Source organism: Arachis hypogaea, chromosome 2, assembly GCF_003086295.3.
Source record: "Arachis hypogaea cultivar Tifrunner chromosome 2, arahy.Tifrunner.gnm2.J5K5, whole genome shotgun sequence".
Lineage (NCBI taxonomy): Eukaryota > Viridiplantae > Streptophyta > Magnoliopsida > Fabales > Fabaceae > Arachis > Arachis hypogaea.
Genome location: NC_092037.1, coordinates 102,969,495 through 102,994,642, shown reverse-complemented (window position 1 = coordinate 102,994,642; position 25,148 = coordinate 102,969,495). Strand labels below are relative to the sequence as shown.

The following is a 25,148-nucleotide window of genomic DNA, read 5'->3' as shown; positions in this document are numbered from 1 at the left end:
GACACCGCCGGACCCAATGGAGATTTACCTTGCCCAACACGTGATCGTCCGGACCCGGTTGCCTACCAAAACAAGCGAGGCAGTTATCCACCAAAAACTGGTAACTGCTATCCGATCTACCCGTGACGGGTTCTCCGTTAACCTGGAGGCCAAGTATATGTATCACGTCTTCCAGCGTCACCGTCACTTCACCCACTGGAAGGTGGAACGTATGGGTTTCAGGCCTCCATCGTTCCACCAAGGCACTTAAGAGTGCAGAATGACCTCTCATTTCACCAATTCGCGAAACGTGTTGAAACCCAGTTAATGCTAGTGCCTCTGCAGCTCTCTCATTAAAAGTATCCGGCGGATCAAGTTTTCTAGGCAACAAATTTCTGATCGCCTACAAAAAAAATAATATTCATTGAAATAATAATAATAATAATAATAATAATAACAATAATAATAATTCTACTTCTACACTACGGTTATAATAATAATAATAATAATAATAATAATAATAATAATAATAATAACTACCAGTAAATAATAATAATAATAATAATAATCATAATAATAATAATAATGCAACTAACTAATAATAATAATAATAATAATAATAATAATAATAATAATAACTACCAGTAAATAATAATAATAATAATAATAATAATAATAATAATAATAATGCAACTAATTAACAGTAATAATAATAATAGGTTTTTTAATTTGAATATGGATAAAAAAGTGGTGTTGAACTCAAATGTGGGAAATCCAGAAATTTCACATTCATGTGGTGTCAATGAAACAGAATTCGGACCATGCGAGTTCTCTATTAATAAAAAAATTGAAAACAACAAACAATTCGGAGGTCCGTTTTCTAGCTTCCAAAATTTATATTTGTCAAACCACAAGTCGGACCATGCGATTTCTTAAGCAAAATTTTAAAATCAAACAACTCGCATGGTCCGATTTGTGTACTCTGGATTTTTTCAACTTTTAAACACAAATCGGAGGGTCCGATTTGTGTACTCTCACAATTTTAAAAAACACCAAAAATTACCATGTTAAAGTATATCATTCCTTTTGTTCCAATATCAAAATTTTTTAGCACCAATAATAATAATAACAATAATAATAATAATAATAATGTTGTTACTAACTAACAGTAATAATAACAATAACACTGTTCAAATAAAAAAAATAAATTAAAAATAAATATATTTATTTATCATAAAATTCAAAAAAAATTATATTACCCATTGAGGATGATCCAAATACTCAATAATGTGTTCTTCAGGTAACGTAAAATTACGAACCATTTTTTTTTTTCATAAACTTAAACCCAGCCTACTATTTCTTCTTCTTCCTCCCATAGGCAACACTCTCATCTCATGCTCCTCCACCGCAGCTTCATCTCTCTTTGTTAGACTCTCCCTTTCTCTATCTGCGTTTGTATTTTGCCTTTTTAAAACCCTCTCCAAACCCATTCATCAGACACGCGTCAAACATGCAATAAGGGTCAGTGACAATCGCAACTTGCGATTGTGGAGTGCAGCTTGACCAAACCCTTTGCCATGCATTGGTTTAATTTCTGTCCTAGAATAAAACGCAACTTGCGTTTTTCAGTTTGCAGCAGACACGTCCCATCCATGCATTGGTTTCATCTTTGTTTATCAATAAAACGCAACTTGCGTTTTTCAGAAACTGTTTTTGACAGATCCACATTCCAGGATAACACACCATGTTACAATAATCTTGCATAACACCATTTTTAGTTCCATTCATAAATTATTTTCTGACATTTTGAATTTCAAATAAACAACTAATGTAACTACTTGTATTCATTTTTCAACCAGAATAATCAATGTCTATAAAGTACAAACTACCTTGAGTCTGAATAAGGATATAAATACACTGTGGCAGTCACTTGTCAATAAAGTAACCTCTGACACCATGCAATTCTCTTAACAAGCTATACACTCTGTTCCATCTCTAACTAAAACAGCAAACATTGGATGCAAGCTGTATAACAAATAATTCATTCAATGATCTCACAATGATCTATAATCCTTCACCATTAAAATTTCGCTGCATAATTTTCGTGGCACTTGCTCTATCTTTGTTCCCTCTTGCCATGCTTGACCTATACAAACCCCTGGACCTATATGACGGATATATATAACAAGTTGATCGTTGAAAGGGTACGGATGTTTAACTGCAAATAAATACCAGAGACAACTGAAATTAAATAAATTTGGCACGTGCCAGCACCTTAAACGATGCATAGCCACCCTGTTTGTTATATGTTGTATAATCTATGAAGTGGTAAAAGAGTCACCAAGAAAACAATGACACAGTAGTAGACCATGCTGAAATCTATCATAGAGAAGTTTAGAGTAAAATTATGGCAAGTTTAGAATTCAGGTAATGCTGAAATCTGTGCTTAGCTCATTAAGGACGTACAATACACAATTCAAACCACTATTGCTTCTCTTTGAACTCTCTCTTTTCTTTCACCGATCTTGAAGTCCTACCTATTACATATTGATGATTGTAGTGACTTTTATGATGCCAATGCATGGTAGATATGCCAGCCTGGTTGCATCTTTTCTTCAAACTTGTCTTGAATACATGTGCCCTACGGCTGTGTGTGAGATAATGTTGTTGAAACTAGTAAAGGACTGCCACATTGTTTGTCTCATGTTATAAAATATAAATTGTATCCTTTGTTTTTACAGTGGTTGGACCAAATGGTATTGGCAAATCGACTATACTCGAATTAATTGCTGGGGAACTAAATCCTAGTTCTGTGACAGTTTTCCGATCCGCTAAGGTAACTACTAAATCTGCCAACACTTTCATCATTGCAAGTCAATTGTCTCTCACCTTCATGTCATGCTATCTTTTGCTTTACTATGTGACCCTTCTAATTGATGTTTTGTGTTAGTGCACTATATATTTATTCATCCATGATAATTTTGAATGTCAGCTGCTGAAAAGTATGCTTCTTTATTTTACCAATTAGATACAAATTTAAACTAGCTTACGCATGATTTGCAAAGCTAATGTTGGAAAGATAAATAGACTTTGACATGCAAGGACTAACTATTATAAGAATGGCGATGTCTCTCCTTTATGCTCTCTTTTCATCATCATTGTTTTGTCTTGTTTTGAAATTTGGGTCATTAGTTATGCTTTCTGCCTGTCTGTCTGCAGGTTCGTATAGCAGTGTTCAGTCAGCATCATGTTGATGGACTGGACTTATCTTCAAATCCTCTTCTGTATATGATGCGCTGCTATCCTGTAAAAACTATTGTAATGTTTTTCTTCAAGAGTTTAACTACTATTTAGTTGTCATCTGTTGACTGAGCCATAGTTGCATCGCACTTATTTTCTGGTAAGAATGAAAATCGTTAAATGCAATTGTTATTGAAATGTTGGGAAGAATGCAAGGATGTACATGATAATAGCTGCAGTTGCATATATTTGAAAAGTGATCATTTTCAGAAAACTCTTTTTGGATAAATACGTACATTCGATATTGGTGCTAATGACTTTTATCTATCACTACTAAGAATAATCCAACTAAGAAAAACATCCTGCCAGCACAGTTTCTTAAAAGAGTACCATTATCTATCATAATGGTCTAGGCCCTTATATATGCAAATCTGAATAGAAAATCAAAATGCTCTTGAAATTGAAGTTATTGGAAACTACACAAAAATCACAAGAAAAAGGACAGTAATTCCAACCATTTCTGTTATCATTTTGAATCACTTAAATTTGGCTTCATCTTAGGTCTCCAAGTCACTTATTCATGCTGCATTTGGCTACTCTTAAAGCTAAAGAAGGGTGGTCCATTTTCGCAATTCACATTCAATCTGATTACTCTTGGTCTTTTCCTCCGTGGCTAGTTTAGTCTTGCAAAAAAGCTGCTTTTTAGTCTTACTCTTTTTGCTCTAGCTCTAGTCATGGACCATTTACACCTTATAGTTATTTAGTATCGAATTCTCATCGGGAAGAACCTCCAGTTTGAAAACGAAGAATATGAAAGGTAATTTGCAAAATAAAATGACAGATGCTACGTAATTTACAAAATAGAATTGTATGTTGACAATTTTGGCTAAAGTAAACAGATGCTTTTACAAAAGGTTAACGTCCAAAAAGAAAAAACGTCTAAATACCAAAATTTCATGTCATAGGATAAGCAATACTTCTTTCATTGAAATATGATAACACAACAATAATTAAAAACCACTATGAATACCAGTATATTTATAACTATATCTATATACAACTACATAGACCCTATGACAACCAAAATTCCAAGATAACTTGTTGAATTAACCAATAGCAGTAGACAATATGCTCCAAAAATCATTTTAGGGAAAGTTTTAAGTATCTCCACACTAAAACCTTGTGGCTACATCAAGAAGTGAATCATTGTTGCGTTTGACAGATTCCAACACATTCTTTGAAGTTTCAGTGACAACTTCACTGTTAATATAGTGATATCGGCACACTGGCATGTAGACATCAGAACCAGCAATCAGTTCAGTTTGTGTCTCTTGTGTCTTCCTGAGAGTGAAGAAAGCACGCTTGCAGCATAATTCAGTATCAGCAAGCGGTATTATGTGAAGCACAGAACCAAAGCTTTTCCTAAAGAACATAGATAGCAGAAAAAAAGTTTGAAAAGCATCCAGATTGGTAACATTTCCAGCGCAGTAAAACAAATGTATTGAACACAACAACGATTAGCATATCTGCATAAAGTACCTCAAGTAATCACCATCCAGGCCAGCAACAATCACAATTTTACCATCTTCATCAGCAGCCTTGCAGCAGAACTCATCTATACCAATCACATCCAACTGCATCCAAAATACTACTAACATTCAGCCAACATTACATCTAGCTAAGGGTATCGCTTTACTCCTCTATAAGAGAACTAAATTACTATATCAACTATGCAACTATAGCACCACAAATTCAAATAAGCAATAGTCAACCGTAACATAATGAAATATCGAGACTACCTTTCGATAAGCATCATGACCATATTTTTCATTCATGTGTCACAACCGAGTCAATGGCATATCTTGTATCCTTGCTTGATTTTAACATAGCCAAGTTTCTTCACAACATAAAGAGGAATTAGCCCCCAGCAGAAGATTCTACAAATCACTATCAGATCACAGTTTTTCAGTTTAAAGAGTACTACTCTTTATTTTATTATTCGTTCCAAGAGAAAGAAATTACGTGGTGAAGCATGTATAGTCAGCAGTAACTGAAAAGGAAGGGATTCCCCACCAAAACACCAAAGTTTCATTGTGATAGCCATTGATACCACTTCAGAGGCGGGGGTAACAGAATTCCCACTTCATAAACACATTGTATGAAAGAAACAAATGGTGCTGACCAGTTTTTGGAAAGCCTTGTGGGAATTCTTTCACATCGAAAAGCCCATCCCCAAATTCGTATGCTAAATCACAAGGCTGCTCAGTTGGCATAACTTCCTTAAAGTCTCTCAGTGCAAAATACAAAGGAGCGGCAAACGGTGCCAAAATTGATCCACCTGGGTGGTTGTGAAATAGTAAGCACAATCAAGTGTAACCTTGTAACCATGATGCACCCACAACCCATGGCCATAAGGGCCACCCCCAAAGAACAAAATAATAAAAAGAGGTCGATCAACTCAAATGCATTCCTCAAATATCCTTCATTAAACCACAATGTCATTAACATATTTAAAGGAAGACTAACATTTGAAACTTCATATGTAATGTAACTAATTACTGATGAAATGAATGACATTGATATGTTACAAGCGCATTTGAAGATTTATACGTTTGTTGTTCCAAATTTCACTTACATGATATATATTAGTTAAAGCCGTGAATTATTCAACTAATTATTTGCATATTGCAAGGCTGAAGCTCTAATAAATGCACGAGTTAAAGGGATACCGTACAAAATTAAGTAGGGTCATAGAAACAATGACCTAACACATTGTTGGTCTCTAACACAAACTAAACATGTTATATCATGAATCACGAATCTGTGGCACATTCATGTGAATCACGTATCACACTAATAATATTATTGTTACCAATTTGTAAAGCGCACTCGTTAATTCTAATGCACACATGCTTATATCATGATGATAAATAGTTGTAACTAGAGGATTTCTGTTTATTGCATGCTGATGTGAATATTTAAGTACATTTCTAACAAAATGGTAATATATATGATTGAATTTCGAATAAATAATGTAAATACTAAATACATTGCTATGATGAAAACATTGAGGCAGTCACTTCTGAATAAAGTAACAAGCCTCTAACAGAGCATGCTATTCATTTAACAAGCTATACACTCTGTTCTTTCTCCACCTAAAACAGCAAACATGGGATGTAATAATATTTCCCTCACGCATGCCTTTCAGACACAAACTGTTAAACAAATCATCCATTCAACTGAATGAATTTCTTCAATGATCTCACAATGAGCGTGCAGGCATAATACTAAGATTAACAAAACAAATGGCGCTTACCGGGTTTTGGAAATTCATATGCTAAATCACAAAATGGAGCCAAAATTGATTCACCTCTTCAATCTTCAACTATAGTTCTATGCTCCAAACGTTATGGAAAGACTTCAAATATTTACATGTTTCTTGTTTTCTTTTAATTTTTCCTTCTGTTTATGGACACATATTCAGTTGATCCCCATTTGTTTTTAATTCAACCGTTAAACAAATAAGCAAAGATTACTTTAGAGTATATCATAGGCATATGCCAGTTGCTGTTCCATTAATGGTAGAGCACAAGAATTGCATACTCTCAACCAAGCCATGTGAAGGACTTTGACTCCTAAATCCATCCTAACATTAAAAACTAAAAAGAGATTTTGACAAAATCTGCACATCAATTATAATGAACAAATCTTTATTTCCTCATTGAAAGTCTATGAACTTTCTAGAAGGGAAAAGTCTAGTTATGTTAGTGTCTTAAGGATGAACATCAATCTCACATATGCATAAACTCCTAATTTTCACTTATTTCTATATATCACTATCATTGGACATACTCTGCACAAAAGCATTGGCCTCAATTGTCTGGAGCTCCCAGGGCAGCAACATTCTCTGCAGTAGTACCCTCATCCATTGGACACCAAGCAAGTACTTGGAATCCGTGAAAAAGTGTCACACAAGGAATCCTCCCCGCTTCAGGGAATTGCCTCGAAAAATCAGGATATTCCGATACATTCATAGCAAGAAACTGAACTTGACCAATCAGATTCCTTGTTTCAGTCATGAGGGAGTAATCCCTGGCCTCAAGAGGATACCTTTTGAGTAACAAAAGGAAGCGAGAATGGTTCATCATTTGGTTTGCAACATCAGGACTGCATCCCAATTCTCCAAGTTGATTCTGCTCCTCCTCTTCAAGGACATTCTCCTCTTCTGTCCTTGGTCTTTTGTTATTGTTATCTGGAGATTCCACTTGGAATCCCTTGTCCTCCTTCTCCTTTTCTTCTTCTGAGGAGTCATCAGGAGACTTCCTTTTGGTGCCGCTCAGAGCCTTATTTCCCAGACCTAGGACATCGTCATCGCTGTGAGCCATCCTAGAACAAAACCAGAACTCTTCAAAATCAACAAACATCCAACCCAAAATTTACACATAAAAGATATTTTCGTTCTAAATCTAGATCCAACTTTATAAATATGAACCAAAAACATTAGAAAATTAAAAATTCATCTAATAATCTTTCTTTCCTTAAAAACAAGGCACACATAATACTGAACTTTAACTAGTGTGAAACCCTAGCCTAGAACGTGAAACCGAATTTTCCAAAACTAGAACTACACAATAGAAAAAAAAAAACGAATTAGAATTTAGGATTCAGCTGTTGCAATTGTAAATAATGTGATAATGATTTGAAGGAGAACGTAAATCACAAAGAAAATCCAAATCCAGAGCACTAAAAACGTAATGATTGATCGAATTGCAAACATCATTTACTCAAAAGATATATCACAGAAGAGAAGAAACTAAATAGCAACGATAAATTGAATTTTCTTTTTCTCCGCTGATGGATTTGCGTGATTATACTTGTAGAACAGTGAGAGCAATGAAGAAAAGTAAAAATTACGGTTTAATTGAATTTGCGAAGATGGAAGAAGAGAAACTTACGAAAGAAACAAGGATCGAGAAGAATTTCGCGCGATTGTGTGCAAATTCAAATTTGAGTGTAATCTTAAGTGTAAATTATATATGCGCGTGTGTTTAAATTTAAGTGTAATCCTATTAGATGAAACGAGATAAAAGTCCATAAAGGCCCAATCAATCCTATATGAGAGAATGCTTTTCACTTTTTATGTTAAATCATATAATATAAAGTTATATTTACGCACTATTAATACAATATTTATAATTTCTACTAATAAAGAATGGATGCAACACAAAAATATTAAACATAATAAACTCAGGTTTACCGTGAACCCTATCATTCTTTTGTTTAATTAAGTAATATTACTATAGGAGTTAACAAATTTTTCGGCCTATGTGCTAAATTAAGTTTAAGCTTTATAGTTTATACCACCTTTTTTTTATAGTGTTAAACTTTTAGAAACCTAAACTTTATTACTTTATACCACTAGCTAGCTAGTAATTATTTATACTTTGTAGGCTGTTAAACTAGAAAAAATATATATAGAAAAAAAAAACACTAACAAGTGTTTTTTAAACAACAACAAAAAAATTGTAAGAATAATAGTTTCAATAATCATTTTAAAGACTAATCTATATCGTATTATGAGAGTAAAATAATAAGATATTAAAGATTAAAAAATAATAATAAAGATATTTGTAAATAAGTACTTAAAAATAAAAAAAAATTGCTATTTTTAAACGTGTGGTTACGTATTTTGGATTTGAATTTTGGAAATTGAGAATTTGGGATGAATGATAACCGTTCCGAATTGTCCATTTATTTTTATCAACACTCTTATTCTCACTATGTTATGTTTTATACAAAGACATGTTATTTATATTCTATAACCACCTTTTTTTTTTTTCAAGATACAGTAAAATTCGTTGTATTTCATGATAATTTAATGTATAATAAAGTTAAGAAGGCAATCTAAATTAAAAGACGAATAATAAAAACGTATAATCCTTCCCTCGGTCCGAAATAAAGTTCATTTGAACTAATTCATGTACTAAAATAATTAATATATTTAGACATTTTGTTAACACATTATAACAGCAAAAATAAAATATCTTTCAAATTTTTCGTTATATATTTTTGAATATATTAATTTTTAATTTTTCAATAAAAAAAGATAAAACAATTAAAAATAACATAACTCATAGATATCAAAACTAAAAATATTTTCACAATTATTTTAACTCACATATAACTTATTAAGTTCTAGTATGAAAATTTTTAAATTTTTCAATTAAAAATCCTATTACATCTACAAAAGAATTAAATTTTATTTTTATAAAACTTATCAAAATATATTTAAATTAATTAGTTTAAATAACTCATACCTAACATAACAGGTATTACTTAGTCAATCTATTATCTCTTGAAATATATGTATTCATTTGATATCGAAAAAAAAAAAATGCTAGATATCTAAGGTTTTTTAACTAAGTTAAATCAAGTCAAATTTATTTATGCGTATTTCTTTTTTTGCGTTCTTCTTTCTTCTTCTCATCTTTCTTCATTATCATCACCATAGTATCTTTTTCTTGTTCTCTCCCTTTTTCTGCATCTTTTTATTCTTTCTTTTTTTTTTATTACTAGCAGAAGACCCATGCAACGCACGGATAAAAAAATTTTATTCACGACATAAGTTCATTTTTTTATTTTCTTGTATTATTACTTTTTACATTAGTATAAAAAATTTTATGTTTTAAAATAGACATCAAACAAATACAACTGAACTAAAACAATAATAGTAGAACTTTTTAAATATATATTTTGTTTCCCTCTAATAAGGTGGTGATCATCATCAACAACACTCTAATTCAAACCCTAATCCAAATCCATTGTCAGCAATGTTAGACCTGCATATCAACAAAGTACACTCAGCCAATAGATCCACGACGCTTCTTTTGAACGATAGCCAAATATAGAATTTAGGGTATATGGAACAAAACGAACTCCAAACGCAAAAGACAATAAGAATTAGGGAAAAGTAGAATCTATAGGATATGGAAAAAAATATTAAACAAAGAATTCTGTTAAATAATCCACTTACCAAATTATATTTAAATACTTTTTATACACAACATTAGACGTGAAGTTCCAATAGTTATCATCTTTATTAGACAATAATATCTTCAATTTTGATCTTATTGTCACTCTAAATATCACAACATATAACTGCCCATGAAAAAAATTGCTCGTTGAAGATAAATACTAACTAAAGATAAAGTTTGTCTGACAATCATCAATTATCTGACAATCATTACAAATAGAATTATGTCAAATAAATTTCTATTATAATATATTAAAATTATATTTAAATATTTTTTATAACAACATTAGACTGAATTCCAATATTATCATCTTTATTAGACAATAATATCTTCAATTTTGATCTTATTGTCACTCTAAATATCACAACATATAACTGCCCATGAAAAAAATTGCTCGTTGAAGATAAATACTAACTAAAGATAAAGTTTGTCTTTAACTCTTATTAATAGTCATCCCAAAGCAAAGACTAATTGAAAACTGTCTGAACCAATCAGTTTCAATTCCATCTTGACAATCACTTTTACAAATAGAAATTAGTGCTCAAATAAACCTTTCTATATATATATATATATATATATATAATATATATATATATATATATATATATATATATATATATAAGAGACTCGAACACACAATCTCTTAATTGAGTATGGAAAGACTATGCAATTTGAGCTATTACTCATTAGTATATATATATATATATATATATATATATATATATATATATATATATATATATATATACCTTCATGATTGGATATTGACCCATAAAAAATTAGACCTCTTGATCTATACAAAAAAAATACAAATAAATTTATTACTAAAACTAAAAAAAAAATCTACTACAAAAATAAATAGATACTTAAATAAACATGTATATATGTATAAAAAAAAGAATAAGAATCAAAAGAATGGAGATGCTTCGACTTATATAAAGGAATAAGAATCAAAAGAATTTTAGTAAAGATAAATAATATATCATTAATCAAATAAATAATAATTACCAAGAGAATCAATTAATCGTTTTAATATTCTGGTCAATACATATTTTACGTATATCTATAATACAATATTATATCTTAAATATTAATATTTAATTAAAATACTAACTTTATTTTTATATTAAAAATAATTTTTGTTCCAAAAATATATTTTGATTATTTATTTCTTTTAATACCGCTTTTGTTTTCGCACCGTCAAATATTTCACATGTTCAAATTGCAGTGAATACCGAAATTATCCTTAGATTGAATATTAGAAGTGGTTGGTTTTGGTTGAAAGTGGGAAAAATATCTGGTTGAGCTGAATGGATCATAGGGCACTTCTCCACGTGGAACCATTCAATTTCCTCGATTAACTAGTTATAATTCAATTTTGGTTCATGTACGTACCAAAAAATAAATTAATTAATTAAAAAATGAAACCATTGATTAACTAGTTATAATTCAAACTAGAATACCATTTTTTTTATATTTTACTTTTAATATTAAAAGTTGCAATAAGATAGCTTGTTATTATTATTTTTTTCATTCTAATAATGTAATAAAAGCAGATCGTGCAGACCTTTATTTTTTTTTAAGTCAAAACATACCTTTCAATTTATGTAGCTGTTATTATATATTATTATATATTCATTACATTTAATATTATTTAATTATTCTAATAGTTATTAAAAATAGAAAATAAAATAAGTAATAGTTAAAATACAAAAAAAAAAGTTAAATTACTTTAACCCTTTTTTTTTGTGACTTTTCAAACATTTTTGAAACATAGCAAAGTTAAATCTATTTATGGTAATGTTGAAGGAAAATAACAAAAATGTCAAAAAACGTAGATGGTAAGGTATTGTCCAAAACTACGTCTTTCTACAAAATCAAATTAAAGGTTTTAGAATTTGAAACCAAGAAAATGAGAATGATGAGAAGACACTACATCCAACTCAAAACCTTAAGGTGTCAAGTTAATGGGTCTCTCATCTTATAAACTTCTCACTCTTCCATGCTTTCTTTGATGTGGGACTAACTCACACTTGCAACTCTAACAATCTCCCCCTCAAGTGTGAGCCTCCACATCAAGCACCAACTCCCCTCTAGCTCCTCCACCACCACGAGTATTCGTCCATCACACCGCCGCAAAACACCGCGGGACACGCCGCCCGGACCACCTTTTCCGGAAAGACTTTCGATGCTTCACCTTGAATACTCCTTAAAACCACCAGACCGATTAACCATCGGCTCTGATACCACATGTTGGGCCAACCGTGGGGAGCTCTCGACAACCGGGGAGACTTCGAGGAGGAATCAAGTGAGAGAACATAAGATGAGAAGACACTACATCCAACTCAAAACCTTAAGGTGTCAAGTTAATGGGTCTCTCATCTTATAAACTTCTCACTCTTCCATGCTTTCTTTGATGTGGGACTAACTCACACTTGCAACTCTAACAGCAAGAAGATATGGAAGTGGTACCAAATAATATCAGTGACGTGTCACGATCTTAAAGGACCGTAATAAATAAGTGAGCTACGAGGAACCACAGAATGAAATAGAGTGGTAATTAACCACACAATAAATAAAGTGGTGTAAGATTGGAAGGTATTGATTCTTCAATGAAATTTAAGCCATGCATGTGTCACTCATCAAAACCATTTTGCGGTGGTTGATTCAATAAATGACTCATTTTTGGTGGAACAACATTTTGTTTTTGTTTATAGATAAACTTCATTCCAGTAGGTATTAAAACATTATGGATTTAGTTCATTTGTATCTTAAATTATATGTCAAGACTATAACATATTTAAGTTTTTATTGGAACAATTATATTAAATATATATTAAAATTAGTTATTAATATAAATATGCATTAAAAATAAAATAAATTATATATATTTATATACAAATATATTAATGATTAATTTTAGTGTATATTTAATATTTTTGTTGTGAGAAATGTTATTTATACACTAAAATCAGCTATCAGTGTATTTTGTATGTATAATGTATGTGTGGTTTAATTTATTTTTAATGTGTATTTATATTCCAGTATATATTTTATACTAGTGATGATTGATTTTTGTGGCTAATTTTAATGTACACGTAGTATAACCTTTTTGTTATTGAAAATACAAAAATTTAACTTTTTAATTCATTTATTTTATATTTATTAAAAGAATAAATTTTAAATTTTTACTAATAATAATTTTAACATATGTGTTTTTATGGCACAAGTTAATTAAATTACTAAAAAATTATATCTAAAATTTGAATTTGAGGTCATGACATTAAAAATATATATTATCATACTCTTATCCAATACAACCATATATTATATAAGAGTAAATTACTGTTTTTACACACAAAAGTTTTATATGTTGATAAATTTATCCAAAAAAAAAATTATAATTGTATTCATAAAAGATGGATTTTATATGATAAAATTATCCAAACGTTAAAAAATAACCTAAAAATCTCAAATTACTCTTTTCTTAACCCTAATCCCAAATACCCTTTTCCAAAATTTCAATTCTCTCTTTATTCTTTTTATCAATTTTACCACATTTTTCACCAACACCATTATCTCTGTCACCGTCAGCCTCGTCTTCTTCCTTTTCTATTGTCACAACCATAAACAACAACAACTACAAATAATTAAACTACAAAAATATTCAGATTTTCTTTTTTTTTTTTAAAAAAAGAAGAGTTATGGAAGCGAAGAGAAGCATTGCGAGAGGGACTCCAATCTAACTAAGTTGTGCCACTGCTGTCCACACTGTCCTTATTCTTTTTGGTTCTGATTCCGCATATTAGATTTGCAGATGTGGAGGACGAGGAGGAGGAAGAAGAAGAGAGCACTATTCAGAGGAAGAAGAAAAAGACCAGGTATCTTCTTTTGAAAAGATGAAACTGAAGAAGGGAGCACTATTTGGACCTAGGAGGAGAATAAAAGAGAGTTTTTAAGATAGAAAAACAGTTACTTCACTGTGGGATGATCGATTCAATTTCGACAGTCTCCTGCGCCAACACTTACTCTTTTACAGTGACCAGAACCAGCTTCGTGCGCCGGCAACTCCTCCATTGCCCAGTTTGTGAAGGTTAACGCCTTTCGAATTGGGGCAGAAGCTGATTTCAAGGAATTGAAGATTGAAATAAGTTGCAAAGAGGTGTGTCGTCTCACATCAGAGCTAATAAAGGAAAAGAACACAAGGCGTAGAACAGAGGAGCAGTTGCAGGAAGCAAAAATTGCAAGAAATTAACAAAAAATCATCATTGTCGTTGTTGTTTATGATTGTGGAAAAAGAGAATGGTGAGGCTGACGGTTGATGACGATAGAGATGGTGGTAGTATTGGTGAAGGAGGTGGTGAAATTTCTAAAAAAAATAAAAGAAGGGATGAGATTTAGAAAAAGATGATTGAAATTAGAGTTAGAAAAAGAATAATTTAAAGTTTTAAAATGATTTTTTAACATTTGAATAATTTTTTGTTATGAAATCTATCTTTCATAGATATAATTATAATTTTATTTTTTGTGTGAATAAATTTATCAACGTTTAAAATATTTGTGGATAGAAATAATAGTTTACTCTATTATATAAAAATGTATGAACGAGTGAATGATTTTTGAGGTGGACCTTGGACCTTGGGGGTGAAGTGCAACATAACAGTAGTCATAGGTGGGGACAATTAAATTCTATAATGCGATATGCTACTAATTATAATATATGTGGCCTCATATTTAGAGGCAGATCAATTGGAGCCACAAATTAAAACCATATATAATTAAGTTTTTGGTTTACTTCTCCTTTTGATTCACCCGCCTTGCTCAGAAGATGAGTTATGATTATATATGATGGAGATGCAGATTGGAGAAGGAAATTTCTCTAGTACTTCTTCCTTTTCATCATATTCCCGTGAACTCATTACAATTTTCCATTTTTAATTTAGTTTGTATTTTCAGTTTTTCTTTATTATATGTTTAGTATTTTTGCTTTTAATTTTTTTTTGGAAAAAAAACTGTGAAATAATAAAAGTCTAGTTTTTTATATTTACCTCTATCTTATTGTCATTTTTACTGTACTCAATCTTAAAAAAAAAAAAAAAAACTCAAAATAAGAATATAAACCAAACATACATTCGGAGGTTAGACACCCAAAAAAAATATTCATTCTGAGTTTGAATATTAATAATAGAAAAGGATTTATATCATCTCATATCTTAATTAAAAGTCTATCTCTTTTCCTAATTATATTGTTGTCTTTTAAGAACGTATAGCATATTAGCATATTAAACTTTTAATAAAAATATATATACAGAGAGAGTAAAAATTTATCTGTTATCCTTAAATGATTGATATTTATTCCAAAAAAAAAAACAAGTGAAGAAGTGAGCACTATAATTAAAATTATAGCTTAAATTTTGGTAGACATACCCAAAATTTAAATATAATGTTATAATTGATGTAATTTATTATAAGCAATATTACCAAATTAAACAAATTTAGTGAAATCAGGCATGTATTTCTTTTCAAGTAAAACTGTAGTATACTAACTCTTAGCTTCGTCACGTGGTTCAATCATCATGACTTACTTAATTACTTGGTCCCCTCATGGTTGAAAGAATTCAAATTTATCTCGGAAACTATATTATGTCATGTCACAAAACTATTAACCATTTAATATTTTTCTGAATAAAATTATTGTGCTTACTTAATTCTGCGCAGAAATGATCTAACTAAATAATTTAGCTAGGAACATATCCAAGTGACATCACATTTTAGTAATAAGATTATGTGATGAATTGATATAGTAATAGTAGAGTATAATATTTGTTGATAAATATTAACATTCCCTGCCTTCTCATCCACAACATACACACTTGTTTATGCCAGTTGTGTCCTAGTGACCATCGAAAAACTTGGATAGGTCTAGAGCTCCAACGCCAGCACAGATCATTCGGCGGCGCCATCTTCCTGTAGTTGAGCCTCTCAATGTATGTTTTATTTCGTAATTAAAATGGCAATACCGCTGAGAGTAATTAAATTGTTTTTTATTTCTTATTCCTGCTTTGTTGCAGAGAAGGATATGAGGAGGGATAATGATGATGCTGTTCCGAGGAAGGAGAAGGTTGTCACAACTAGGGGTGAAAATAGGCCAAGTCAGACCAGGTTTTATTCTTAACAGGCTTAATTTGACATGTAATTTGGTATAGACTTTTTAATAAGTACTGAGTTTGACCTGTTGTTAAATTTGACCTAGCCTAAAGTTCTGTCAATAGGTCTATTTTTTTAATAATAATTAAATTTAAGATATAATTTAATTTTTAAAATTATAAAATATAAAATAATAAATTTATGAATAATATTGATACAAAATATACATATATAATTAAAAAGACAAATAGCTAAGTGAATAAAGGTATTATTATAAAATAGAAGACTCAAGTTTAAATCATTCTAATAGCATTTTTACTAGAATAATAAAACTCTCTATATATATTTGCAGGCTCAAACCGGCCTGACAGGCCTAACAGACTATTTCAAAAGTCTAGACCTGGCCTTTTAAAGAATATAGACTTTTTTAATAGCTTGAGCCTGGACCTATTTTCTATCAGGCCAGGCTAAGTCAGATCAAACACAGGTCAGGCTGCAAGCTCCTGGCAGGCCGTCTGGCCTATTTCCACCCCTAATCACAACCACACAGGTGTATCCCTCCTTTATTTTTGCTCAGCCTGGACTGGACCTTCGTTGACAAATGAACAGCCCATATTCTTTCCTTCCACACAGGTGTATCCCTCCTTATTTTTGGTCCAACCATTAAACCGTTTTTGGACATATTTTTTTCTATAACAGCATCCTTTGTTCAGCCCATCACCGTACCCCTAACTGACCGCTCTTTCTGATTACATATCGTTGACCTGATCACAACATCCCTTCAGTTTAGCGATTTTTACTCCATTAATGCCTTCCGTTTTCATTGGGATTTGAATTTGAACTGATTTATTATTACTCCATTCATTCAATATATTTTCAATAATTACTAAATTACCCTTTCTACCATCTTCCTCTCTTGGCACTACTATCACCAACTCAGTAGTCGGGATCTCTGCTTACTAATAACACTATCGAATCCCTCGCACCTGAGATCTCGCATATTTCTAGAAAATAAGTTTACCTATCTCGCATATAATATTTTTTGTATTTTTATGAATTTTTTCATGCATAGATACATACACTAATTAATATAAAAAAAGAAGTTAAATATTAACAAAAATATCTAATTAATAATTATTTTTTAATGACTAATTAATGATTAATTATTTATTCATAATTATGCCAGGTAGAATTTTTTATTCTAAAATAATCGTTGTTCTGGAAAGTGGTTAAATATTTAGTAATGATTGTGTTTAAATTAAGACACACAAATTATGTATGAAAAAGACCTAAAAAAAAATTAATATAAAAAATTAAGCATTTTTGGTGTTAAAATAAAATATTTTTTATGTTATTGTAAAAATATTATAATATTATTTTTTATAAAAAAGTAATTAACATACATATATGTGAGTAATTTTTATTAAATTTAAATTAATTTAATTAGACTTAGTTGATAAAAATATTTAAATATATAACGAGATTGGTAATTTTAAATTAAATCGAATTTGAATATATTAGATTTAAAATGAGTATATAAGAATGTATTTGTTTACAGAGACAAGACATTAAGACAAAGATATACAGACACAAGATAGTGTTTGACATAGAAGATATAGAGAGATATTGTATCCCAAAATACTGAATTAGTAAATTTAGTATTCATTCTGACAGAAAAGACATAGAAACACTAATAAAAGATATAACTTATTAATTTTTTATAATTATATTTTTTATTATTATATTTTTCATCTCAAAATTTTTAAATAAAAAAATAAAAATAAATTAAATTTGTATAATTTATTATAATTTATTATTAAATAAAATATAAATACATAAAATATTATGTCTCTATTTTTTATGTATCTTATCTTGTTTTATGTTGTTCCGGAAACAAACGCAAGATAAACTAGTTAACTGCTGAGATTTGAATTGGCTGTGGGCCCAGACAGATTAGATTAAGAATCAATTCCTGATGCCGAGAATTCGAAACCCTCTTGTTGAACATTGGATAGATCTGGAGCTCCAACTCAAGCGCAGATCATTCACTTCCTCTCACCATCGCCGGCGCCGTCTTCCTTTAGGTAAACCTCTGTTTTACTTCTTATAGAATCTCCATGTATGTTTTCTTTTGTAAATTAAATGGCAATACAGATGAGATTTGAATTTTAGTAATTATATTGTTTTTGATTTCTTATTCCTCCTATATTGTGTAGTTTCCTCGTACGTATGAGGAGGGGTCCCATTCCTGTTGATGATGATGCTGTTCCGAAGAAGGGGAAGGTTGTCACAACCACCGGGGGGTGGCCGGAACTGCTCCGCTGTACCACGACAAAACCACCGCCTATCCTTCTGGACGAGCTCATAGCGGAAATCCTGCTGAGGATACCGGCGAGGTCTCTCGTTCCATTAAGGAACAGCGTCTGCAGTTCATGGAGAACCCTAATTTCCAGTTCCCAATTTGCCAAGGACCACCTTCGGCGTTCAATGGCGGTGGATCCAGGCTTGAGCCACCCACTCATGGCCTATTATAGCCAAACCTACAGATACCCCATAATCGGAGTGTTCTCCGTACGATCTGTGATGGAGAACGCTCCCCATGAACCCACTAAAGTAGTTCCCTATGAGGGACGACGCTTCCGCCTCATCATTGGCTCTTGCAATGGATTGCTGTGCTTGCACGATGAAGAGCGCCAGGATGGATTCGTAATAAGCCATCGTGCCATGCTGTGGAACCCCTGCACTGGATTCACCTCTCAGCCGCTTGAAATTGGAGGTCTCCTCTCCACTTGCGGATTCGGTTATGATCATGTGAATGACAAGTATAAGCTTTTCGCGATTCTGGATAAGAAATCACGCATGTTTACATTCGGCCCAAAATCTACCTGGAGAACAATCCAGGATTTCCCCCGTTGCAATTACAGGGGTTATCTGGTGGATCGTGTAGGGCTTTTTGTAAGTGGCACTGGCACTCTGAATTGGCTTTTTCACCGCTATCTTAGTTTTGTGTGGGTTCTTTCCCTTGACTTGGTCAAAGAGACTTTTAATCAGTTTTCCCTTCCCAACAGGGATTCAGATGATGATCACAGGGTGACTCCCCAATTGGGTATCTTGAGGGATTGTCTTGCTGTTTGTTATGAGACTAAGAAAACTCATTGGACTGTCTGGTTGATGAAGGAGTATGGAGTTCCTCAGTCTTGGACTAAATTGGCCATAATCCCCCACCACCCGCTACTCGGTCGTCGTCCTTTAAGCCTACAGCCTATATACATGTTGAAAGATGTTCTTCTTGCTATTGCTCCGAGTGGCAAGTTTGTTTTATGTAATTTAAATGATGGCAGCATAGATATTCCTAATATTGACAGCTCCAGTGATGGCATGCCCAAACTTTGTCCTTTAACTCAGCACTCATCTGGAAGGATCTTTGAACTCTATCATGAAAGCTTAGTTTCACCGTTCCACTTTGGTCTTCCAAGTTGCTCATCTGAAATGCGGTTAATTAAGCCAAGCCTATAATCACTTAAAGATGGTTTGCATTTTGGGTACCTTTTTGGTGAAGGATTTCCTACACTATCTCTTGAATCCATAACTTTATTATCATTATGTAGTGCCTTGTTTTTTTGTGTTTTATAGACTCTGTCTAACTGTCTTTATGTTTAATGTTTTTTAATTAGGTTCCTTATGAATAGATTCGTTTGCTTTAGTTAGATATGTATTTATCATGAAATGCTGTATTCAATGATCTCACAATGATCTATAATCCTTCACCATTAAAATTTCGCTGCATAATTTTCGTGGCACTTGCTCTATCTTTGTTCCTTCTTGCCATGCTTGACCTATACAAACCCCTGGACCTATAAGACGGATATATATAACAAGTTGATCGTTGAAAGGGTAAGGATGTTTAACTGCAAATACCAGAGACAACCGAAATTAAATAAAGTCGGCACGTGGCAGCACCTTAAGCAATGCATAGCCACCCTGTTTGTTATTTGTTGTATAATCACTTAACAGAATAAGAAACATATGAAGTGGTAAAAGGGTCACCAAGAAAACAATGACATAGTAGTAGACCATGCTGAAATCTAGAGAAGTTTAGAGTAAAATTATGGCGAGTTTAGAATTCAGGTAATGGTATGATAATAGTATGAAGATGCAATATGAACGGACAGTCATAAACAAATTGTATGAAAGAAACAAATGGTGCTTACCAGGTTTTGGAAAGCCTTGTGGGAATTCTTTCACATCGAAAAGCCCATCCCCAAATTCATATGCTAAATCACAAGGCTGCTCAGTTGGCATAACTTCCTTAATGTCTCTCAGTGCAAAATACAAAGGAGCGAAAGAGTCAGCAAATGGGGCCAAAATTGATCCACCTGGGTGGTTGTGAAATTCAGAAAAAGATGTTAATAGCAAGGACAATCAAGTATAACCTTGTAACCATGATGCACCCACAACCCATAAGGGCACCCCAAAGAACAAAATAATGAAAAAAGGTTGATCAACTCGAATGCATTCCTCAAAGATCCTTCATTAAACCACAATGACATCAGCATATTTAAAGGAAGACTAACATTTGAAACCTCTTCAATCTCCAACTATAGTTCTATGCTCGACATTAAGAAATCACAATCTAAAAAAGTGAAGAGTGATACTATACAAGGTTGACATCATTATGGAGAGATTTCAAATATTGTAATTAGAAAATTTAGATGTTTCTTATTTTCTTTTAATTTTTCCTTCTGTGTGTATGGGCACATATTCTGTTGATCTGTTCTAATAATAGCTATTTTATTTGATCAATATGAACAATCAAACACACCAAATCAATCATAAAAGTTCCTCATAAAAGTTGTCACTTGTCACCATTTCTTTTTTACTTCCTCTCTAGCAGAGAAAATTGACAAGTAAAATTGAATGTTCATCTCATCAATTACAATATTGCATGAATATACAAAGATTCAAGGTATAAATCAATTAAAAATACTATAATGTTACTTTTTTTTCTTTCTTTTGTTTAGCCTACTTGCTGCTGCAAGTGATTTGAGATAAAAGTGATATACACAGTTGGAACACTGCAAACTAGAGATATATAAGAAAAAGAAATGGTACGTAAGTTCATCGCCATATGTCACTTGAATCAGTAACTGAGCAAAGGCATCCATGCATTTCTCAGCCAAAAAGTAATAAACTTACCAATGAGACGTCCATAGGCCTTCCCATCAGTGCAAGAAAATATAGCCTTTAAAAGTAGCAGAGGAATCAACCAGAGCCTTCAAATAAATTTTACAAGAGCAAAGAGCAAAAAGGAATTGTGAGTTTACCTTTCTGTAGGAATTTATCCAGGAAAGTGGCATCGGTCCTATGACACAAATGTTCAAAATCAACCTTAGCTTTTAAAGATTAAGACGGGCTAAATATGGAAGGAGAATTATACACACACACTCTCTCTCTCTTTCACACATACAGAGAATTTCTTTTTTCTTTTCTTTTCTTTTCAACCAAAAAAGATACATTCAAGCACAATAGTAGAAGAATTTTGCAAGCAGAAGCTATTAAAAAGTGCAGGATGAAATCGCAGAGAAAGAAACAGTTCCTAATTCAACTTAAGGGATTCTAAAATAATTATTCAAATTAGAAAATTTTTGGTATCATAGTTGAGGAGCTAAATAGGGAAAGACATTTTTTAATCACTCTGATTTATGTTTACATGAAACTAGGAAAAAGAAAAAAGTCCATAGGCCTTTTCATGGGGACTGTATTTTTTAATTCATTTCCATTTCGCTCCTCTCCAAGAAAAGCATGGAGTGATGGGGAACAGAATGCATTCATTATATTAATGTATGACCAGTACCTACAATAACAATGAACCGATTCACCTGACTAACCTCCGGTTGTTCGGCAGTTATAATATTCAAGCATAACATCATCTTTGTTGGAGTTGGCGAACAACTGCGATGCACTTTTCTTTACAAGCTTGGAATCCTCATATCGCGAACCTGCTATCTGCCAAGCGATTGATACAAGTCTGCAAAAAATCTCCCAAAGATATACATTCTCATACTTAGTAAAGATCAATTTGGAATACAAATTTAAGTTACTGAATATAAGTATTTCCATAAAGGAGAGAGGAACATACCTAGGTTTTAACAGAAGCAGCAGCCGATGACGTCTTTCCTCAGGAATATCTTCAATCTTTTTCCTGAAAATGAAGGTGACATTATTGAACCAAAAATCTAGTTGCAATGTATTCCCTCACAGCAGCACACCGACATTACATAATCACAAATGATCCTTGTGGGAATTCTTTCACATCGAAAAGCCCATCCCCAAATTCATATGCTAAATCACAAGGCTGCTCAGTTGGCATAACTTCCTTAACGTCTCTCAGTGCAAAATACAAAGGAGCGAAAGAGTCGGCAAACGGTGCCAAAATTGATCCACCTGGGTGGTTGTGAAATTCAGAAAAAGATGTTAATAGTAAGGACAATCAAGTGATGCACCCACAACCCATGGCCATAAGGGCCACCCCCAAAGAACAAAATAATAAAAAGAGGTCGATCAACTCAAATGCATCCCTCAAAGATCCTTCATTAAACCACAATGTCATCAACATATTTAAAGGAAGACTAACATTTGAAACTTCATATGTAATGTAACTAATTACTGATGAAATGAATGACATCGATATGTTACAAGCGCATTTGAAGATTTATACGTTTGTTGTTCCAAATTTCACTTACATGATATATATGCAACATAAGTGTCATAAATTTCTAATTATATATTGCCACAAACAGAAATATCTGATTGGATGAAAAGAGTAGTAGTTCATGATAATTAATCTCATGTCAAAAACAGTTAATGGTAAATATAACAAGTGTCGGCAGGAAGTGGAGATTGAGAGAAAAAGAGAGAAGAATTAGATTTTATATTGCATCCAAGGAACACATAAATGTGGGTTTTAGGCCATGGATTTTGCAAAGGGACCAAAATCATGTAAGTGCCCCACATTTGGACCCCATTTGTTTTTAATTCAACGGTTAAACATACAAGTAAAGATTATTTGAGAGTATATAGTAGGCATATGCCAGTTGCTGTTCCATTAATGGCAGAGCAAATGAATTGCATAACCTCAAGTCTTGTGTGTGGGCCCTTTGCTTCCTCAACAAATAGTTCTCTTTTTCTGCTTTTGAAGGACTTTGACTCCTAAATCCATCATAACAAAGATACTCCTTTTATAATCAACATTAGTAAGAGATCATGATAAAATCTCTACATCAATTAGAATAGAATGAACAAATAGATTATGACAAAATCTCCACATCAATTATAATGAACAAATCTTTATTTTTTCTTAATCTTAAATTGTCACGTGGGTTTACATGACCACCTCATTTTTTGTTCAAGTAAAACATACATCCTTGTCCAAAGTTGGAAGCTGTTGAAAATTTGCAAGAGTTTAAGGATTTCTCATTATTTTACAACAGCTACGTCTAGACACTTGTTAAGTTAATATCTATGTACTTCTACATCATTTTTGAAGGTAGAAATATAAGTATGAGTATCAGGTGAAGGTGTAAGCCTGAAATTAAAGTGAGAAAAGGATCCAGCTGTCAGATAAAGCCTTTATTATCTTCTGTAATTTATTGCTTTTGAACTTACTGAACCTTAGAGAATGATACTACTTGACACGACATTTATCTATAACTGCACTGCTTTTATCTTTCTACTCTCTATTGTTCATTTCCCTCACCTTTCTCGCGTGAAACCAACGTTATTCTTGAAATCATACACTTATTTTGAGACAGAGAGAAAGCTAGAAGAGTAGTATTTGTCATGCAATTTTTTCTTATTAAATGGAATATGAACATAGTATAATCAAAATTCGCATTCCATAGAATAATTGAATGTAGAAGTCAACACAATATCTTACATATATTTTCTTCTTTTTCCCTTTTTTTATATATTTTTTTTAAGAATGGCTCATAATATTTTCTGCAAAGTGATATTAGTTAAAGCCGTGAATTATTCAACTAATTATTTGCATATTGCAAGGCTGAAACTCTAATAAATGCACGAGTTAAAGGGATACCGTACAAAATTAAGTAGGGTCATAGAAACAATGACCTAACACATTGTTGGTCTCTAACACAAACTAAACATGTTATATCATGAATCACGAATCTGTGGCACATTCATGTGAATCACGTATCACACTAATAATATTATTGTTACCAATTTGTAAAGCGCACTCGTTAATTCTAATGCACACATGCTTATATCATGATGATAAATAGTTGTAACTAGAGGATTTCTGTTTATTGCATGCTGATGTGAATATTTAAGTACATTTCTAACAAAATGGTAATATATATGATTGAATTTCGAATAAATAATGTAAATACTAAATACATTGCTATGATAAAAACACTGAGGCAGTCACTTCTGAATAAAGTAACAAGCCTCTAACAGAGCATGCTATTCATTTAACAAGCTATACACTCTGTTCTTTCTCCAACTAAAACAGCAAACATGGGATATAATAATATTTCCCTCACGCATGCCTTTCAGACACAAACTGTTAAACAAATCATCCATTCAACTGAATGAATTTCTTCAATGATCTCACAATGAGCGTGCAGGCATAATACTAAGATTAACAAAACAAATGGCGCTTACCGGGTTTTGGAAATTCATATGCTAAATCACAAAATGGAGCCAAAATTGATTCACCTCTTCAATCTT

The 25,148-nt window shown here is 32.0% G+C and overlaps 4 protein-coding genes and 2 long non-coding RNA genes across 11 annotated transcripts; 3 read left to right on the top strand and 3 right to left on the bottom strand.

Annotated features, from left to right (window-relative positions):
• Positions 1 to 1,977: 1,977 nt before the first annotated feature.
• Positions 1,978 to 23,156, bottom strand: LOC112760707 (uncharacterized). 3 transcript variants are annotated; one of them, XM_025808139.3, is made up of 8 exons: positions 23,035 to 23,156; positions 22,679 to 22,844; positions 22,540 to 22,602; positions 22,289 to 22,428; positions 21,725 to 21,762; positions 21,597 to 21,642; positions 20,612 to 20,776; positions 19,469 to 20,308 (listed from the first exon to the last, which is right to left on the bottom strand). In XM_025808139.3, exons 2-8 carry the CDS (start codon positions 22,768 to 22,770, stop codon positions 20,145 to 20,147), a joined length of 708 nt encoding a protein of 235 aa, XP_025663924.1. In that variant the 5' UTR covers positions 22,771 to 22,844; positions 23,035 to 23,156; the 3' UTR covers positions 19,469 to 20,144. The 3 variants fall into 3 exon arrangements, with proteins under 3 accessions (XP_025663925.1, XP_025663924.1, XP_025663923.1); XM_025808140.3 differs by lacking the exons at positions 19,469 to 20,308; positions 23,035 to 23,156 and adding an exon at positions 1,978 to 2,197 and having other exon boundaries at positions 22,679 to 22,910; XM_025808138.3 differs by lacking the exon at positions 23,035 to 23,156 and having other exon boundaries at positions 22,679 to 22,910.
• Positions 2,676 to 3,493, top strand: LOC112760818 (uncharacterized). Its single transcript, XR_003181243.3, has 2 exons — positions 2,676 to 2,815; positions 3,199 to 3,493. It is a non-coding gene; the product is annotated as an uncharacterized lncRNA (long non-coding RNA).
• On the bottom strand, positions 4,182 to 7,606 carry LOC112760802 (thymidine kinase a-like). Of its 4 annotated transcripts, none has more exons than XM_029293934.2 (5): positions 7,072 to 7,606; positions 5,242 to 5,557; positions 5,019 to 5,116; positions 4,759 to 4,853; positions 4,182 to 4,641 (listed from the first exon to the last, which is right to left on the bottom strand). In XM_029293934.2, exons 3-5 carry the CDS (start codon positions 5,052 to 5,054, stop codon positions 4,392 to 4,394), a joined length of 381 nt encoding a protein of 126 aa, XP_029149767.1. In that variant the 5' UTR covers positions 5,055 to 5,116; positions 5,242 to 5,557; positions 7,072 to 7,606; the 3' UTR covers positions 4,182 to 4,391. The 4 variants fall into 4 exon arrangements, with proteins under 4 accessions (XP_029149767.1, XP_072063695.1, XP_072063692.1 ...); XM_072207594.1 differs by having other exon boundaries at positions 5,402 to 5,557; XM_072207591.1 differs by having other exon boundaries at positions 5,019 to 5,557; positions 6,536 to 7,572.
• Positions 6,756 to 8,383, bottom strand: LOC112760770 (uncharacterized). Its single transcript, XM_025808144.3, has 2 exons — positions 8,175 to 8,383; positions 6,756 to 7,605 (listed from the first exon to the last, which is right to left on the bottom strand). Exons 1-2 carry the CDS (start codon positions 8,312 to 8,314, stop codon positions 7,092 to 7,094), a joined length of 654 nt encoding a protein of 217 aa, XP_025663929.2. The 5' UTR covers positions 8,315 to 8,383; the 3' UTR covers positions 6,756 to 7,091.
• LOC140176428 (uncharacterized) lies at positions 15,968 to 16,562 on the top strand. The gene is made up of 2 exons (XR_011867957.1): positions 15,968 to 16,240; positions 16,325 to 16,562. It is a non-coding gene; the product is annotated as an uncharacterized lncRNA (long non-coding RNA).
• LOC112760681 (F-box/kelch-repeat protein At3g23880-like) lies at positions 18,290 to 20,209 on the top strand. Its single transcript, XM_025808136.3, has 2 exons — positions 18,290 to 18,484; positions 18,617 to 20,209. Exon 2 carries the CDS (start codon positions 18,630 to 18,632, stop codon positions 19,914 to 19,916), a length of 1,287 nt encoding a protein of 428 aa, XP_025663921.1. The 5' UTR covers positions 18,290 to 18,484; positions 18,617 to 18,629; the 3' UTR covers positions 19,917 to 20,209.
• Positions 23,157 to 25,148: the final 1,992 nt, after the last annotated feature.

What these genes read in the sequence shown, in the direction of transcription:
- LOC112760802 (XM_029293934.2), bottom strand. Translation starts at nt 5,054, where the DNA reads ATGAATGAAAAATATGGTCATGATGCTTATCGAAAG. An exon ending in GTCATGATGCTTATCGAAAG is followed by an intron (nt 4,854 to 5,018) that starts GTAGTCTCGATA and finishes TTTTGGATGCAG; the next exon opens with TTGGATGTGATTGGTATAGA. An exon ending in CTGGATGGTGATTACTTGAG is followed by an intron (nt 4,642 to 4,758) that starts GTACTTTATGCA and finishes TATGTTCTTTAG; the next exon opens with GAAAAGCTTTGGTTCTGTGC.
- LOC112760770 (XM_025808144.3), bottom strand. Translation starts at nt 8,314, where the DNA reads ATGGACTTTTATCTCGTTTCATCTAATAGGATTACACTTAAATTTAAA. An exon ending in TCTCGATCCTTGTTTCTTTC is followed by an intron (nt 7,606 to 8,174) that starts GTAAGTTTCTCT and finishes GTTTTGTTCTAG; the next exon opens with GATGGCTCACAGCGATGACG.
- LOC112760681 (XM_025808136.3), top strand. Translation starts at nt 18,630, where the DNA reads ATGAGGAGGGGTCCCATTCCTGTTGATGATGATGCTGTTCCGAAGAAG.
- LOC112760707 (XM_025808139.3), bottom strand. Translation starts at nt 22,770, where the DNA reads ATGCCAACTGAGCAGCCTTGTGATTTAGCATATGAATTTGGGGATGGG. An exon ending in TAACTGCCGAACAACCGGAG is followed by an intron (nt 21,763 to 22,288) that starts GTTAGTCAGGTG and finishes TTTGTGTCATAG; the next exon opens with GACCGATGCCACTTTCCTGG. An exon ending in ACAAGGCTTTCCAAAACCTG is followed by an intron (nt 20,309 to 20,611) that starts GTAAGCACCATT and finishes TGGTATTTGCAG; the next exon opens with TTAAACATCCTTACCCTTTC.